This window comes from Vipera ursinii, assembly GCF_947247035.1.
Source record: "Vipera ursinii genome assembly, chromosome: 1".
NCBI classification, from domain to species: Eukaryota; Metazoa; Chordata; class Lepidosauria; order Squamata; family Viperidae; genus Vipera; species Vipera ursinii.
The window spans coordinates 349407132-349426372 of NC_139512.1; the positions used below are offsets into that span (position 1 = coordinate 349407132).

Below are 19241 nucleotides of genomic sequence, written 5' to 3' on the forward strand. Positions count from 1 at the left end.
TGCTTTCTTGCCACATCTCTGTAATGACAGTTTCGAAGCATCTTAGTCTGATATCTTCTTGGTGATACTTCTTTCCTGGAGGTGGAAGCATCTGTGGAATCCAGAGCTTTTGTCAAAAGGTGAAAAGCTCCATCACAACAATCTCCAGCTGATTTGCACATATGTATAAAGTTAGACAAGGGACGCGGTGGCTCAGTAGGTTAGGACACTGAGCTTGTCGATCAGAAGGTCGGCAGTTTGGCGGGTCGAATCCCGAGTGCCGCGTAACAGAGTGAGCGCCTGTTACTCGTCCCAGCTTCTGCCAACCTAGCAGTTCGAAAGCACGTAAAAATGCAAGTAGAAAAATAGGGACCACTACGGTGGGAAGGTAACAGCGTTCCGGGAGCCTTTGGCGTCTAGTCATGCCGGCCACATGACCACGGAGACGTCCTCGGACAAGCGCTGGCTCTTCGGCTTTGAAACGGAGATGAGCACCGGCCCCTAGAGTCGGAAACGACTAGCACGCATGTGCGGGGGAACCTTTACCTTTACTTTATAAAGTTAGACAAATATACTAAAGGAGCTGGGGTTCTGTTGGAACCCTGATTTCATGTGTCATGACCATTTCCTTGAGAGCTTCTGACCGTCAGGTTCTAATGCAGTTATGCAGATTGGGAAAGTTGCCTGCGCGTAGCAGAGGTTGGGAACTTGTAGTCCTTACCAGCCACCCACAGCCCTTGCCCTATTTTCAGAAACACTCTGTCAGGGCGTAGACCCGCAGCATGAACAGCCTGTTCTGTTTAAGTGGGAGGGAAGAGAGGGGATAAAACTATCACAGAGGGGAAAAAAGGGAGCTGTTAAGAAGTGAGAAAAAGGGGGCACCAATAGAAGAGAACGTTTGCAGTTCAGAGTTGAACTGCAGAATCCTTGGTGTGCTGTGAGTTTGGTGGTTTTTTTTTTTTTGGTAGACGTTTCATTACCTAATTAGGTAACATCATCAGTGCTACTTTGGAGGTTTATTTCTGACACCGATGGGCAGGACATGCTGTCGTACACATTCACACAGAAAGAGTTCCTTAGTGGCGGTTTGCCTGTATGCAAATTTATCCTATTTGCATTCTTTCTGTAACCAATTAGGTACAGGCAAGATGTTTTCATAATAGTTACTCCGGGCATAGTTTGGTATGCGACTCCCTCCTCCTTTCAGCTGAGTGACCTTGAGGCAGCTTCTCGAGGAGATACGGCACTTACTTTCATTTCCCCAAGCATTCCCCTCCTTCATTCCCCCTCCCCACAATTCATCCCAGTCTCATAGCAGCAAAGCACAAGCAAGCATAAGGTGGCAACTTGACAAAATCAGTGTATTTGGGGGGTGTGAGCAACTTTGTCTCCTTTAAGTGATTTACACAATGTTCCATATCTCTTCCTTTTGAGCCATGTTACTACGCTAATTTAGGATGTTGTAGTCTATGCAGTACACAGGGTACAATTTGCTTAACTCTGCTCTCATTTCTATACAGTGTTATAATCTGTAGCTTGGAAATTAAATGCCATAACTTGTGCATGGAAATACATCTCTCTTCATCCTTCTGTGGCAGCTCATGCTTCCTGATGGAGTTACAGTAGAAGTTATTGTGGTTAATCAAGTCAATGCTGGGCACTTATTTGTACAACAACACACGCATCCCACTTTCCACGTCCTTCGTAGCCTAGACCAGCAGATGTATCTCTGCTATTCCCAACCTGGGATTCCTACGATGCCAACCCCAGTAGAGGGTAAGTCTTCTCTGATATAGTTTCCATGCACCTTCGTGCCATTGCTAAAGGAGATGATGTTTGTTTTATCACCAAAATGGAAGCAGAAAAGAATCATTCTTTAGCCTTCTAGCTTTTTGCTATTATAAGAAAGCCAGTTTGGTCTAGTGGTTAAGACAGGGGTCTTCAAATGTGGCCCTTTTATGACTTGTGGACTTCAACTCCCAGAATTCCTCAGGCCAGTGTCTCCATGCACCTTTGCGCCATTGCTAAAGGAGATGATGTTTGTTTTATCACCAAAATGGAAGCAGAAAAGAATCATTCTTCAGCCTTCTAGCTTTTTGCTGGCTGAGGATGGTAGGAACAACTCACAACATTCCCACCCACACAAGTCCCAGTTTCTTTGATTCATGTCGTTGGGGTAATCATATCTGTAACTTGCCTAAGGGCATAATTCAAACATCTTCAAACTTGGCAACTTTAAGACTTGTGGACTTCAACTCCCAGAATTCCTCAGCCAGCCAGGGCTTCTTTTACCGGTCTACTATAGAGAGTGTCCTCTCGCACTGTATTGTGGTTTGTTATGCTGGCCTGACAGCTGCGGATAGGAAAGTATTACAGAGGGTGGTGAGCACAGCACAGACATCGTGGGCTGTCCCCTGACACCACTGGATGACCTCGCCAAGGCCTGCTGCCTTGGAAGAGTGAGGAATATTCTCAGGGATGACTCACACCCTGGACGGTACCTCTTTACTCTCTACCATCAGGTAGGAGATACAGAAGTATAGCCAGCAGTACCAACAGGCTTCTATCCATGGGCTGTCAGGCTCTTGAACGGGAAATAACTTTGTGTATGATTGACTTGCGAGGCTGGTGTGTTGTGTCCAATTAGCACATGGTGTAACAAGATGGTGGGTTTGTTGTCACTGTGAGTTGGGGTGGTGGAGGCATGAAGGGAGGCTCAGCCAATCTCAATGTATACATGTACTTTGACAATAAAGGTTCATTCATTTTAACATTTGCTCCCCCATGGTCATGTGATTGCATTTTGGCTCCTTGGCAGTTGGCCCGCATTTATGGCCATTTTTTTTAAATCCCATTTATATCCCGCCCTTCTCCGAAGACTCAGGGCAGCTTACAATCTAAAGCACAAATCAATGTGCTTAGCAATAGCCTTCATTCTATGTATATACCTGCTTATTAGGGCTTTCGCCCCCCCCCCCAAGCAGCATTATTACAAAGTCAGCTTATTGTCCCCAACAATCTGGGTCCTCATTTTACCTACCTCGGAAGGATGGAAGGCTGAGTCAACCTTGAGCCTGGTGGGATGCGAACCTGCACTAATTGCAGGCAGCTGGTGTTACTTAAGGAGGCATTAGCCCACTGCCCCACCAAGGCTCATTTGAGGTGTCCTGCAGTCATGTGACTGTAATTTACACTGTTCTGGGCCAAAACTGTCATTTGCTTCCAGTTTTCACTCAAAACACGCCATAGCAAACAGTGGGTTTACTTAATGACCACAGATTTATTTAACTATTAAAGTGATTTGTTGGACAACCACTCCAAAAAAAAGTTGTAAAATTGGTCACATGATAGCAATCGCACTTAGACTTATATACCACTTCATAGTGCTTTACAGCCCACTCTAAGCAGTTTACCGAGTCAGCATATTGCCCCCAACAATCTGGGTCCTGATTTTACTGACCTCAGAAGGATGGAAGGCGTAGTCAACCTTGAGCTGGTCAGGATCGAACTACTGGCACTGGAATTAGTCTGCAATACTGCCTTCCAACCACTGCACCACCATGGCTCGCTTTATGACCATCATGACTTAAAATCTTAATGGGCAGGCTTTATGGTCATAAGTCGAGAACTACTTGTATCTTGAAAGACTATTAGTAAAGGAAGGACTTAAGGTGGACCCAGTTTTTCTACAGCAGAGCTGGGGAATGATGGCCCCTTTATGACTTGTGGACTTCAACTGGCTCAGGAATTCTGGGAGTTGAAGTGCACAAGTTATAAAAGGACCATCGTTCCCCACCCCTGTCCTACAACACACACATACACACACACACACTTTTTCATTTCCCCCAAAGCTGTTGCATTGCCTACTGAATTGTTCCCAATTTTTCTGTTCTGCAGTTGGCGTTGTCTGTGCCGCACCGGGTGTGGAAGGCGCTTGGTGGCGGGCACAAGTGGTTGGCTACTTCAAAGATGTCAGCGAAGTGGAAATCAGATATGTGGATTATGGTGGATACGAACGAGTCAAGATTGATACGCTTAGACAAATCAGGTGAGGTGACCCGGAATTCGTCTCCGAGAGGTTGGCATCCTGAATTCTATGAATGTTGAAATAGATGGGACCTTGTTTCATCCTTGCAGACTCTTTCCAGATTCTCCACTTGAAACTAGTTCAGGGGTGTCCAACACTGGCCACTTTAGGACCTGTGGACTTCAACTCCCAGCTAGCTGGCTGGGAAATTCTGGCAGTGGAAATGTACAGGTGTTACAGTGGCCAATGTTGGACACCCCTGAACTAGAATTTCAGAATAGAGTAGAACTGGAAGGGACCGTGGAAGTCTTCTAGTCCACCGGTCCCCAACCTTTCTGGGTTGGCAGGCTGGGGCATGGGGGTGGAGGCGCCTTTAAGCATGCGAGCGAGTGCCCACGTGAACTGGGCCGCAAGCGCACAAACGGGGCTGCGATTGCGTGTGTGATGTCAACGGGGCCACAAGCACCTGTGCAACGCTCAGGTGATGCTAGCAACCACGCATTGCTGCAATGCTAGCGGGAGTGAGGATTTGTGCTCACAGTGACAGCACCTGTGCAACGTCGCAGTACTAGCACGAGTGGAGGGAGTGTGCGCTTGTGATGCTAGCGCCCACACAAGACTCAAGACATCACTAGAGCCAACGTGAAACTGGTGCAAGTGGGGGGGGCACGTGCTCATGGCGACGCTAGCGCCTGCACAACGCTCACGGCATCGCTAGCGCCCGTGTGACATCACAGTGTTAGTGGCCAACAGCCCACGTCCCAGTAGTGAGCTATGGCCCACAGGTTGGGGACCCCTGTTCTAGTCCAGCCCCCTGCTCAAGCAGGAGATCTTATACCATTTCAGACAAGTGACTGTCCAGTCTCTTCTTAAAAAACTCCAGTGATGGAGCACCCACAACTTCTGAAGGCAAGCTGTCCTTGTGGGTTAACTGTAAGAAATTAGGGACGCAGTGGCTCAGTGGGTTAGGACGCTGAGCTTGTCGATTAGAAGGTCGGCAGTTTGGCAGGTCGAATCCCGAGTGCCGCGTAACAGAATGAGCGCCTGTTACTCATCCCAGCTTCTGCCAATCTAGCAGTTCGAAAGCACGTAAAAATGCAAGTAGAAAAATAGGGACCACTATGGTGGGAAGGTAACAGCATTCCGTGCGCCTTTGGCGTCTACTCATGCTGGCCACATGGCCACGGAGACGTCCTCAGACAAGCGCTGGCTCTTTGGCTTTGAAACGGAAATGAGCACCGGCCCCTAGAGTCGGAAACGACTAGCACGCATGTGCGGGGGAACTTTTACCTTTACCTTTACCTTACAGATGAACACCAGTGGTCTGGAAGAAGCATTTGGAAAATGTGATTGTAATATAGTGTAGCAATTAAAATGTTGGCCTTTAGTTTGGTGGGTAGTTTGGTTGAATCACCCGCTCAGTGATGGGATTGAGATCCGGAGGCTTCACAATCGGCAGGCGTTTATAACAGTCACAGCTCCCTCGGCTCAAGTGATCGCCGTCTGCATGCTTCACAGCCATCTCTCAACAAGCAGAATCGATAGAGAAGCCAGCAATAAAATTGCCAGCCATGATTACCTGATGTCTCAATGACCGTATTGCCTAGTGACAAAATTGTTGGTCCCAATTGTGGTTGTTAAGTGAGGAATACCTGTACCTATTCTTATATAGGTATTAGTGGTGTGCTGCATTTTTAATTTCTGTGACTTGATCTTGGACAAAAAATAAACAGCTAAAAAAATAAACTCTAGCTTAGTCATGTATAAGTTGATCTTGAAAATTGCTTGGGTGACTTTCAAAATTCTGTTATATTGCCTTATTAGCAATAAAGATCTTTCTCACAATGCAAGAAATTCTTAAGTTGGGTGTATGTTTGTTCTTTTAATAAATTTCCTTATTCATCTCTCTTTTTTTTTAAAGATCTGACTTTGTAACCCTGCCATTCCAAGGAGCTGAGGTTCTTTTGGACAACGTGGTGCCACTTCCAGGTAATACCCCCAAGAAACATAAGAGGGATGTGTCTATCTTTGTGGTTTGGGATTTTATTACAGGTAGTCCTCGACTTATGACCACAATTGAGACCAAATTTTCTGTTGCTAATTAAATGAGTTTGGCCCCATTTTATGATTTCTTCTTCAGCTCTGACTGGATGGTGGGGAATGGAAGGATGTATATTCCTCGCAGACAGCTGGTCATTTGCAACATCCTGCAAATTTGCATTCTTTAGAAGGTCATTGATAAACCTCCAAGTGGCCTCAACGACTCTCTAAAGGAATGCAAATGACCAGCTGTCTGCAAGGAGTATAAATCCTTCCACTCCACCATCCAGTCAGAGCTGAAGAAGCTTCTTGGATGGGAAGCGAAACGTCTTCAAAGAGGAAAAAAGAAATTCCAGTTGCCTCATGAAAAATCACCTTTGGGTTGTAAAATCAGGTTGATCATGTAACTGATTGCTTTATGATCATCATGGGTTACAACTATGATTGGCAAGTTTCATTGCGGTTGTAACTCAAAGACTACCTGTACAGGATACAAAATTTGAAATGGCAATCAAGCAGCATAACCATTGCATTGATGGAAAATGATGGGAAGGGCCCACTTCGGATTCTTCTCAGACTTAACTAAGGAATTTACCATACTTACTTGAAGATAAGCTGAGAATTTTAGGTACCAAAATATACCTCCAAATTGGGTTTGGCTTATCTTTAAATTAAATAAATTAATAATGATATTTTTTTTAAAAAAGTATCTGCATCTGCTTGCATATAAACCAATCTGTGTATAAGCTGAGCCTTGCATTTTTAACCAAAATGCCATGAAAACCAGATTATCCACAAAAGCCCAATTGTGAAAATTAAAAGATGAAAATTTCGAGGGGCAGATTATTCACAAATGGGCTTACATGCAAGTATATACAGTACAGCATTCTCAATGCAAACCTTTTGTGCTTCCTTCAGGGATTTTCATGCTCAGTTATAATTTGAGCAATTTTAAAAAGCTGCTTATTTTTTTGCTCCTGCCTTCCGAGAAAAGGCAGGAATAACCCAATGAAAAAGGTTCAGGAGAGGTTCTGGAGTGCTTAATTTTGGTCTGGATTCAGGGGCCACTTTGAATAATTATTCTTTCTCTCCCCTCCTTTCTATTAAAGATGATGATAACTTCTCATCTGAAGCTGACACAGTTGTTAGTGAAATGACCAGGGATACACCCTTACTTGCAGAGGTAAGAGTAACAGCTACAGGTGGGTTGCTTATAGCTGTTTTTGAGCTGATTAAACCTGGGGAAAAGCTGGCATTTGTGGTGAGAAATCCTTTTTCCTTCCATTAACAAAGTAGAAAGGGAATGTCAAACTAGTGAGAAATGGCGATGTTGTAGAATCCAAACTTCCCGATATCTCAGTGCTGATGTTCAACAATATTTGACTTGACAAGCCATAGATTCACCATCAAGCCTGCACTTGGCTTGTTCAAATTCAGTTTGATCTTTTATAAGAGAGCCAGTTTAGTCTTGTCATTAAGGCGCCAGTCTAGAAAGCAGGAGAACACGAGTTCTAGTCCCACTTTAGCCATGAAAGCCGGCTAGGTGACATTGGTCCAGTCCCTTTTTCTCAGCCCAATTCACCACATGGAGTTATTGTTGTGAGGAAAATAGGAGGAGAAAGGTGTGTTTGGGTTGCCGCCTTGAGCTATTTGTAAAAAATAATGAAGACAGGATGCAAATAAATAAGCTATTCTTCACAATCTACTGGTTGGCCCAGGGGTCTTCAAACTTGGTCCTTTTATGACTTGTGGACTTCAAGTTCCAGAATTCCTCAGCCAGGCACACTGGCTGAGGAATTCTGGGAGTTGAAGTCCACAAGTCATAAAAGGACCAAGTTTGAAGACCCCTGGTTGGACTATGGCAACGTGTTTTACCCTTGAAAAGTATCTAGAAGCTTCAGCTGGTACAAAATTGGGCCTTGTGGGATATCTTGGACGCCCAGAGAATGGCGCATGTAACAACTTTGCTATACGAACTGCATTGGGTGCAAGTTTGCTTCTGGGTCCAATTCAAGGAGTGGGTTGTGGTCTATAAAGCATGGGGCCAGGTTATCTATGGATTAGGAACCGTTTTCCTCCCATTACATCAGCCTGTCCCACCCAGTCAGTCAGGGATGGTTTTTTTATGGACCCTGTCAGTTAAATCATTTTGACTGGCAGGGTCCAGGAAGAGAGCCTTCTGCCGTGGAACGCTCTCCCTCCAGAGGTGAGGTTTAATAATAATAATAATAATAACAATAACAACAACAACAACAATAATAATAAATAATGCGGCCTTATTAAGAACTGCTTCCATCCTGCGACGATATGTATAATACCATCAAGCATCCACATCTGTCTATCCCAGGTCCTTGGTAAGGACTCGATAGGTAGACAAAAATTCCAACTCCAGTCTGAACCTCTGGCTGACTGTGCGATGATCATCATCAACAACAACAACAATAAATGTTGGAAGGTACCTTGGAGGTCATCTAGTCCAACCCCCTGCTCAGGCAGGAAACCCTATACCATTTCAGACAAATGGCTGTCCAGTCTCTTCTTAAAAACTTCCAGTGTTGGAGCATTCACTGCTTCTGGAGGCAGGTTGTTCCACTGGTTAATTGTTCTCACGTGAGGAAGTTTCTCCTTAGTTCTAGGTTGCTTCTCTTCTTGATTAGTTTACATCCGTTGCTTCTCGTCCTTCTGTAAAGACATAAAAACAAGTGGCCTGACTTGGGGCACACAAAGGAGCCACACATCCTGGGGCTGGTTAGCGCCCTGCAAGCCCTCCTCCTGCCTTTTAATTCATTTTTTTTACACTCTTTGCCTTTTTAAAACTTTATATGTTGTACTTTGACAATAAAGGTTTATTATTATATACTCTTTTTTATGCTTTTAATATTTTATTGTACACCACCCGCAGTCTCTCTGTGAGAGAGATGCTGGTTCTTAAATATGATGAATAAATAAATTGTGAGCCAGGCAAATTCTTGTCCAGAGCTTGATGAAAAGATTTTAGTAACCTCTAGGACAAAGGTGGGGAACCTTGGCTCTTTTATGACTTGTGGACTTCAGCTCCCAGAATTCCTGTGCCAGAATGCCTGGCTGAGAAATTCTGGGAGTGGAAGTCCACAAGTCATAAAAGAGCCAAGATTCCCCACCCCTGCTCTAGGAAGATTTTCGATCCATTGCAACATAGTGCAACATAACATAGTAGCTCAAAGGGATAACTGTATGTAGGAGAAGAGCAGGCAGAGCTGGAGGGGTGGATTAAATGCATCATCAATTTAGTTGTGATCCCACAAAAACTCTCAAGTCCAATCCCTCCTAAATTCCATTGACCCTTATCTGGTGCCAATTTAGTGTTGAACTTTGGTTGACCAGATTGTTGTGTACAGGTAGTCCTTGACTTACAATAGTTTAGTGACTGTTTGAAGTTACAACGGCACTAAAAAAAGTGACTTACGACCATTTTTGACACTTAGGATTGTTGCAGCATCCCCCTGGTCACGTGAACAATATTCAGATGTGTGGCAACTGACTCATATTTATGACGGTTGCAGTGTCCCTGGGTCATGAGATCGATCACCTTTTGCCGCCACCTCACACGGTCAATGGGGAAGCCAGATTCACTTAACAACTGTGTTACTAACTTAACAGCTGCGGTGATTCAAGGGCAAGGAAAGCTTGCAAAATGGAGCAAAAGTCACTTAACAAATTTCTCGCTTAGCAACAGAAATTTTGAACTCAGTCGTGGTTGTAAGTTTAGGATTATAGGTTTGAACAAGTCTTCTATGCTGCAGCCTTATGAACATTCCTGATTCTTCATGCCTAATAACAACCATGCATTTACTGCTGGTAGGTATTAACTGAGTTCTCTATTTGTAGGTTACAAATTACGACAGTGCAACGGGCTTGCCGCTAATACAACTGTGGAGCATGATAGGAGATGAGGTATGTAGACTATCAAATCGATTTTGGGTCCTTAATGTGTCACAGTGATCCCAGAATTGAATCACTCATTATGATGACCTGGGTGATTTGAACAGAAAGCTGGAGAGATCCTTTGTAAAATGTGCATTAGTAGACTTCTTAGTAGGGTGCTGTTCTTTGGGGATGTTGTGTAGATATAGAAAAACTAGACTTTGTACTTTGGAGAGGGCAAGAGAAGAAGGGGACGACAGAGAACGAGGTGACTGGATGGAGTCACTGAAGCAGGAGGCGTGAGCTTAAATGGACTCCAGAAGATGGTAGAGGACAGGAAGGCCTGGAGGAACGTTGTCCATGGGGTCACGATGGGTCGGACACGACTTCGCAACTAACAACAACAACAACAACTTTGGAGAGATGTTAAATCTTAGTTGAACATCCTGCCTGCTCTTGGTTGGCCTTGTTCCAGTCATCCAGGCTGCAGGTGGACACCACCGTTTTTTCCCCTGCAGTTCTCAGTCCAGTTTGTTAGATGGACAGATGGTCTCATTTTTAGTTTGCGTGTCTTTGGGTGGACAGCAACAGAGTCTATAAGCCCCTTCCCAGGATGTGCCAAGCCTTCTTAATCCATGCAGACAGCACCAAGCAATATGGGAAAAGTAAGCCAACTTTGTTTCACTCTTCAGGATCTCAGCTGCTTTGGTGGAGCCTGGCTCTTTCTTGGAATTCTTTCCCATTATATTTTTTGCAAAACATTAAAGAAAGGAAAGCAACTGGGCCAGCCCGATTGGAAAAAAATGTTGTTCGTGCACACGCATACAAATACCCATCTGTTCTGTACACCAGGAATGATAGACTTCATTTGGGGTTTGGTTTTGTTTTTTTCAAATCCCTGCCCATTCCAAAAGCTAAAACAGAGAAAAGCCACAAATTAATACTTTTAACAGGAGGTGCAAAGGTAAGACTTTCTGTTCATCCCCCAAATGGGGCCTGTTTGGCAGGAATTGAGTGGCAATTTCCAGATTTTAGACTCTTCTGCAAAGGAGATTAGTATTTCCAGGTGAGAGTTTCTCTATCATTAACTTGATGGGCTTTTCATCAAAAGGCAAAATCTTTTATTTACAATGAGATTATTTATTGATCTGATAACTTCTCATTCTGGAATGAAATAAGCTGCTAAGTATGTCTACTGGATTTTGGGATGGTTTGGTAGCGTGTTAAAGCTGCCTGCCTTGGAATTTTTATTGCAACAGATAAATTTAGTAATATTTTTTTTAAATTACCAATATTCTTTAGCGGAAGAGCATGTCAATTAAGCATAGGCAAAAAGAAAGGGGAAATTTTTATTTCAACTAGAGAGACTTTGTTTAAAGTATAAACTTCACATTTTGTGGACTGCATGTGTACATGAGAAGTCCTCCCATAACATCCACAGACTGGAAACTCTGTTGCTAAGCAACATGATCACTAAACAAGACATTGTGTCACTTTTCTCTGCAGTTGTTAAGTGAATCACTACTGTTATTATATGAGTCAACCCATAACTGACTTATCGCCTCCTGCTGGCCTTCACAGTGACTTTGCTTGTCAAAAGCCAGCTGTGTACAGATGCCAAACACATGACCATGGGACATGGCAGCTGTCCTGTAAGTAAGCTGGTTGCAAAGTGCCTGAACGGCGATCATGTGACTCTGGAGATGCTGAAACAGCCATAAGTTTGAGGACCAATCTTTTTGTTCATTGCTGTTGTAACTTTGAACAGTCACTAAGTGAGTGGACAGTAAGCGAGAACTACCTGGAATGTCTTTCCACTTAAGATAGTTATATGCACACACATACCCAAAATACTCTCTCATTTAAACTGGCCAGTATAGGTAGTCCTCGACTTATAACTGTTCATTTAGTGACCGTTCAAAGTTACAGCTGCACTGAAAAATGTGACTTGCAACTGGTTTATGCCCATTTTAGCATCCCCATGGTCACATGAACAAAATGCAGATGGTTGACAAGTGACTCACATTTATGATGGTTGCAGTGTCCCAGGGTCATGTGATTGCCTTTTACGACCTTCTGACAAGCAAAGTGAATGGGGAAGCCAGATTCACTTAACAACTGCAGTGATCCACTTATAACAACTGTGGCAAGAAAGATCATAAGATGGGGCAGAGCTCACTTAAAAACTGTCTTATTTAGCAACAGAAATTTTGCTCTCAATTGTGGTCGTAAGTCGAGGACCATTTGTAGAAACAAAATAGAATATCTCAAAAACAGTTTGAAAACATCTTCAATAATTATAATCCACAATCACCTTGGGATTCGAAGATTTGTTAAAGATAAAGATGGATTTAAGTATTTTCCTGAATGAGATTCAGATGCCAGTCATAACCCGGGCATAGCATGTGCCATAGCATGAGAGCTACAACTGACAAAGGTATGGTTCATTGACTGACATGGTTGAGTTCTTCAGCATGCCTTTTGTGGAAGTTTGCACCAGATGGGCAAAATCCGTTTGACAAGGCGATTTAAACAATTATTCAGTTGCAACAAAAAAAGAACAAACCGAATAGCTGAATCCCCTGAAAGAGGAAATTGTGTTTAATTCAAACCAGCTCTCTCCTTGCTTCAAAGTGAATTCTGCATCAGCTCAGCTTCAATGCAAAAAGCCAGCTGCAATTTTCTTTTAAAACATTGCCCAGTGTCAAAAGGGCAGTCTCAGTGGGAACACCATTTCAGAACATAGTACCGGAGGAGGTGGGAGAATCCTTCCCAGCTAACAAAGTTTATTAAAAAATAGAATTATACAGTGATTGTGATCTGCGGGTTTGGATTTCAATTACAGGCCACTTTTAAGCTAGTTGGTTTACATACCTGAATGAAAGATTGCAATCTTAATGTAACCTGTGACTTTCAGTAAATACTGCAAATACATATATGTTTGGGAAAGAAGAAAAAGACAATATGTATGTAGTCCTCGACTTATGGCTGGAATGGAGTCTGCCCAATATGGTCGTAGGTCACCCATGTGACTCACCCAATTTTATAACCTGTTTTTGTGGTGGCTGTTAAGCAGATCCACTGTCCCTAAGTGACTGCCACCATTTTTAAGTGAGCCTGTTGTTCACTATGAGGTGTTTTTGCAGAAAACTAGAAATAAATGATAGTTTTCAGGAAAAAAACATAAATTCGTGGTCACACTACAAATGGCGGTAAGTGTGGGCCAGTCGTGGAGATGGCAGTTGGAATTTCAAAAATAGGTTGCAAGTACCTTTTGTGGGTCAGTCATAAGTCATTAAGTAAGAACGAGGGAGGGAGGGAGAGAGAGAGACAGACAAACAGATAAAGATATAAAATCTCACTTTTTAAACCAAACATTTAACCTTGACCACAGGGAATAATATTGATCAGTTCTTTCATTATGTTCATAAAGAAATTAATTATCAGCAAGTAAACACATATAATCAGTTCAAATGTTTTTCTGTTGCAAAGTGTCATTTTTCTGCTGTTTCCCATGCTTGATATATCCATAGGTCTATATTGTTAAAATCCAGTTTTATCATTTGAATCATGTTTGAATCTATTCCTCTTCCCCAAATCAAGATCTTTAATTGTTGATTTAATTACTGTATGCAACATATTCCAGCCCATTGTTTCATAATTCTTGGATATGTGCTTGAAAAATACTCCTGAATTATATAAAAATGTACTTTAGAATTTCAATAATTCAAAACAACTTTAATTTGGTAGTAATTCAGAAATTTTCACTGGGTAAAGAGCAAAATCTGAAATTAAAAGATCTTTTAATTAGATATATTACCCTTCTACAGGTAGTGCTCGATGTATGACTGTTTAATGTCCATTTTAAGTTACAGCATCACTAAAAAAAAGTGACTTATGATCCGTTCTTGCATTTATGGCCATTGCAGTGTCCCCATGGTCACATGATCAAAATTTGGGTTCTTGGCAACCAGCATATATTTATGATGGTTGCAGCGCCTCAGGGTCATAAGATAGCCATTCATCCAACAAGCTTCTTCAGCACTCTGAGGGTCCATCTTGAGGGTACGGATAAACCCTCAAGTGGCCTCAGAGAACTAATGAACAGTGATATTAATTTAATATAAATCCTTCCATTCCCCACCAGTTGGAACTGAAGAAGCTTCTTGGATGGAAAAATACAAAAACCCAAGAGAATCCAGTTGCCTTTTGGAAAAGCACCTTTGGGACAACCATGACCTAGATCAGTGTTTCTCAGTCTTGGCAACTTGATGTCATGTGGACTTCAACTCCCAAAATTCCCTAGTCAGCCATGCTGGCTGGGGAATTCTGGGATTTGAAGTCTACCCACCTTCAAATTGCTAGGTTGAGAAACATTGACCTAGATCAGGGTTCTTCAAACGTGGCCCTTTGAATTGTGGACTTCAACTCCCAGAATTCCTCAGCCAGCATGCCTGGCTGAGGAATTCTGGGAGTTGAAGTCCACAAGTCATAAAAGGACCACGTTTGAAGACCCCTGACCTAGATGATTGAGAATCTCCATAGACATTTGGCCAAGATGTATCTGAGTATGCAAGATCACTTCTGCTATTGCTAAGTACACTCTCTAATGTTTCTCTTTGTTTTCTCTTCCAGTTGGTGTCCATCAACCGAACACTGGTGGAAAGAGGATTTGCTCAGTGCACAGAAAACTACTAGCAAACCCCTTAACCCATCTTCTGGACTGCTCTTTCCTCTTTTCCCCCCTGTCCCCTTTGACTTTCTTTCCTGTTTTTGGCACTGTTTCAAAATTAGGATTTTGTAGTCCTTCTTCCCGCCCTTTTCCCCTCCCAACCACAAATCAGTCATTATTTCCACCAGCGATTTGTGATGAATTCATCTGACAAACCACAATTTGTATTGCATACCTCATTTTGTTGAAAAGGCAGGGAGTTGTACCATAAGCCATTAAACAAAGCAAACCACAGCTTTAAAACTTGGCTCTTCCCCTTTGGTCAAATGTCAAGTTATTTAAAAAAAAAAGAAAAAGAAAATAATAATTGTAATAATAGAGCAAAGAGGTTTGCACCAGGTTGGCTGTGTTGAGCGTATCTCAATTTCCTAAAGTGACTGCTGCCTCGACATTAAACTGACTTGAAATGTAGGAGATAAATTTGATTCAGAAATACCCCCCACCGAAAAAAAAAAATTAATAAAATATTTGAAACTTGGGAGCACATCTGAAATAATTGGCATATCCATATTTCTTACCATAAAAGCTAGCTGTCTTCCCTTTGGTTCTAGGTAAGGCCACATGCCCCTTGTTTGATGGTGACTTCACTTTTAATTAAGGCTTGGTTTGCAAGAAATCAGGTTATATTCGTTTTGCAGACCACCTTAAACAATGAATTTAAAAAACAGCTGCGGCGTTTTTTAATTCCCAGTCATGTTGAATACACAGAGAAAAGAATAATGGTTCACCAAGCCTGATTGTAAGACATCGCTGTTTTCTAGCTGTTTGAAAAAAAGAACCCTATGTAAATATATATAAAAATCATTGTAATATTTTGTATAAGAGAAGAAAAACTGGAGAATTAAAAAAGGGAACTTCAAACAAAATGAATTTTTTTTCCATACCAAAATGTCCTCTGTAGAAAAATAGTTTGGGGTGTATGGTTACACAGCTTAAAACACTAGAATGTGTGAAAAAAAATTCTAACCCTTGTATAGCATGATTCTTTCCCCTGCTTGCTGTATGGTAGGAAGAGTAATCAGCAAATTCTTATTGCTTTTTTGCTGTACAGATCTGACTGAATGGGGAAAAACGAGTAACATTTGGAATTAATATTGCAGTGGCGTCTTTTTTTTGCTCCTTTTTAGATTGGTTTCAAATGTGGAATTTAAAAAAAAAAGAATCAAGTAATTTAAGCTAATTTAATACTATTAAAATATAAATGAATTTAAAACATGGTTGCTGAGTTGGGAGTTATTACCAAAGGGAGAAAATGTAAAAATGTCTTGTATGTATGTCAATTCTATTACAGATTTTTTGAAATATTGGTCTTATATAGAACATGGCGTGTATGGCAAAATCTTCCTCAAAAGATGTAGAAAAAAAAATATTGTGTGAATCAGTCAACCTTTAAGATTTTCAGCAATTAAATGCCTCTAAATGTGAGGGACTAGTGTCATGAATTTCTTTTGTATGATTAAGGTGCTTGGCTAAAAGACTTGGCCAAATTTTTTCAGGGAACTAATTTTTCACTTTTTGTGAAAATTCCCTGGCTGGGGAATTCTGGGAGTTGAAATCCACATATCTTAAAGGTGATGAGGTTGAGAAACAGTGACCTAATAATAGAGTTTAAGTCTTTATTTTGATTTTTTTAATTGCCACAATCAATCAAGGGTGTACAGAAGGTCAGTCAACATAAACATCCATGATGCAATGCAGCCATTACAATTATGTAAACAGTAACATAGTCAATGCAGTCACAAAATGGCTACCATGAAGTGACTCAGCGAAGATCCAGATAGCAAAGGTATCCCTTGTACAAGGCCTTCCTGCTTGTTTTGCTTCCCCCACCCTTGACAATGGTTAATCAGGAAAGGCTGAGAAGGACTAGAAAGAACGTTATAGTTAGTTCTCCACTTACAACCAGAAATGGGACCAGAATTTCTGTTATTAAGCAAGATGGTTGTTAAGTGACCTGATTTTACTACATTTTGTGCCATCTTAAGTGTTAAGTGAGTCACTGCAGTGGTTAAGTGAATCAAGGGGCTGTTAAGCAAATCTAACTTCCCCATTGACTTTGCTTGTCAGAAGCCAACTGGGAAAGTCTCAAAAGATGATCACATGACCCCGGGATGCTGCAACTGTCATAAATATTGACTAGTTAACCAAGCTCCTGAATTTTGAACACATGACCAGGGGGTTGTTATGACATTCATAAGAGGGCCGGTCATATGTCACTTTTTCATCCATTGTAATTTCACATGGTTGCTAAAGGAATAGTTGTAAATTGAGGACTACCTGTATAGCCAAAATGGTGCTAGTTTAAGCTCTTAAGAACCTGGATTGTGAGCTTTTGCACATATGAGAAAATCCTAGCAAGCAAAAATGATTAGGCTAACTAAAAGTTCTACGTGGGAATTATTTTCCAGATCAACCTACAGCCCTTTCAATGTTGTGCACACAGCATGTGTTTCAAGTGCAAAATGAGACTGGCAGAATAACAGAGTTGGAAGGGATCTTGGAGGTCTGCTAGTCCAACCCCCTCCTTGAGCAGGAAACCCTACACCAGTCCAGCCAAGTTGACAAACTGATCAACTGACATGGATCAGTTTGGACCTGTAAGGCGTGTGAGCTGATTTCAGAACGAGGTTGATGTCAAGTTGAGACCACCTCAAAAAAACGATTTCCAAACAACCTGGTTTCACACGCTGGGATCAGTGTGGTGCACAAAACAAGGCGTTTGGTGCTCAAAAGCAGCATTTGGAACTGGGTGAAATCAACCCAGAGTCCTCACTTGTGGCACAGATTGAAATTATCCTATTCTGGACTCTGCGAAGACCCAGCTCTCTGGAGAAGCCTGTAATGCTGGGAATGATGGAAGAAGGTGAGAGAAGAAGAGGACCACCAGTGGGAAAGTGGAGGGACTCAGTTACAGAGATGATGGGTGTGCCATCAGGCTATCTGAAAGACCAGGTTGGGGAGCAGGTCATTACTGAGAAAAATCTATGTCAGGGGTCTTCAAACTTGGCAACTTCAAGACTTGTGGACTTCAACTCCCAGAATTCCTTAGCCGGCTGGCTGAGGAATTCTGGAAGTCCACAAGTCTTAAAGTTGCCAAGTTTGAAGACCCCTGATTTATGTGGTTGCTAAGAGTTGACAATGACTGGATGGCATGTAATCAATGAAACATAGTGAATACAGAGTTCCTCTTCCAAGACTTAATCCTGCCTGCTTTTTAAAATAAAAGTAATTATTATAGTGTGCTTTGGTCAAACCAATGAGGCCCCTTGTGATAAAGCCTTCATCTGGAGAAGAGCCCTGATTTTCTCTTAAGGAAAGAACAAGTGTAGTGGTATTTTTTTCGTCTCTCTCTAGCCAAAGAGAGATCAAAGGTAAGATCATGTAAATGTAATTATTTGAATAATCGGGGGTCAGCAGAACCCCTGCCCAGAAATCTATTTTTGCGCACAAGAGTAATATTAATATTACAGCGCTGAAAAAAGTGACATAACTGTTTTTCACCCAATTATTGCAGCACCTCCATGGTCACTTGATCAAAATTTGAACACTTGGCAACTGGCTCAAAATTATGATGGTTGCAGTGTCCTGGGGTCATGTGATCCTCTTCACTTAACCACTGTGGCAAAAATGGCTATAAAATAAGGCAAAACTTACTTAAGAGTGTCTCACTTAGCAATGGAAATTTTGGGCTCAATTGTGGCCGTAAATAATAATAATAATAATAATAATTAATAATAATAATAATAATAATAATAATAATAATAATAATAATAATAATAATAATAATAATAATAATAATAATAAAGTTGGAAGGGACCTTGGAGGTCATCTAGTCCAACCCCCTGCTAAGGCAGGAAACCCTATACCATTTCAGACAAATGGCTGTCCAGTCTCTTCTTAAAAACCTCCAGTGTTGGAGCATTCACCACTTCTGGAGGCAGGTTGTTCCACTGATTAATTGTTCTAACTGTCAGGACCTGCTCTCAGGTGCTCTGGAGAACAGCCTGGCTGTTCTATAGGACTACCTATACATAATGCTCTCTTACTGCTTTGTACCTATCAATTCAGCTCCAAAACACGTTTTCCTGTAATTTAATTGTTCAATGCAGAGACTGGATTAATTCAGTTACCATGTGGACATATTGTACAAAGCAGACTTAAAGGGTGGAAGGCTGGAGAGATTGCAGAAGACACTAAAGCATGGACTGCAATAAGAGCAAGGCTGATGTTAAATGTTAATCCTAATAGTAAGAACAGAATAGCAAAACAATCCATTACTGGAGAAAAAATGGGCTTTCCTCTACTTTCAAGCAGAGGCTGGATAGCTATCCACCATGGATACTGGGATTTGCATTTGCATTGACAGGAGATCAGATTCTGCACCAAGGGTCTTCGAACTTGGTCCTTTTATGACTTGTGGACTTCAACTCCGGCTGAGGAATTCTGGGAGTTGAAGTCCACAAGTCATAAAAGGGCCAAATTTCAAGACCTCTGTTCTACACCAATGTTTCTTAACCTTGGTGACCTTAAGACATCTGGACCTCAACTCCCAGAATTCCT

At 41.9% G+C, this 19241-nt stretch overlaps 1 protein-coding gene across 6 annotated transcripts in view; it reads left to right on the forward strand.

Moving 5' to 3' along the window:
* The window catches only part of AKAP1 (A-kinase anchoring protein 1), an 80479-nt gene extending 62917 nt beyond the window's left edge, over nucleotides 1-17562 (forward strand). For 5 of the 6 annotated variants that reach the window (XM_083379704.1, XM_083379700.1, XM_083379702.1 and 2 more), the window contains 6 exons: nucleotides 1578-1755; nucleotides 3877-4027; nucleotides 5928-5995; nucleotides 7156-7229; nucleotides 9914-9979; nucleotides 14585-17562. In XM_083379704.1, the coding sequence (XP_083235830.1) occupies nucleotides 1578-1755; nucleotides 3877-4027; nucleotides 5928-5995; nucleotides 7156-7229; nucleotides 9914-9979; nucleotides 14585-14647 (600 nt within the window). In that variant the 3' untranslated portion in view covers nucleotides 14648-17562. The remainder of the gene's footprint in view (nucleotides 1-1577; nucleotides 1756-3876; nucleotides 4028-5927; nucleotides 5996-7155; nucleotides 7230-9913; nucleotides 9980-14584) is intronic. The other variant, XM_083379699.1, reaches the window with a different exon arrangement.
* Nucleotides 17563-19241: the final 1679 nt, after the last annotated feature.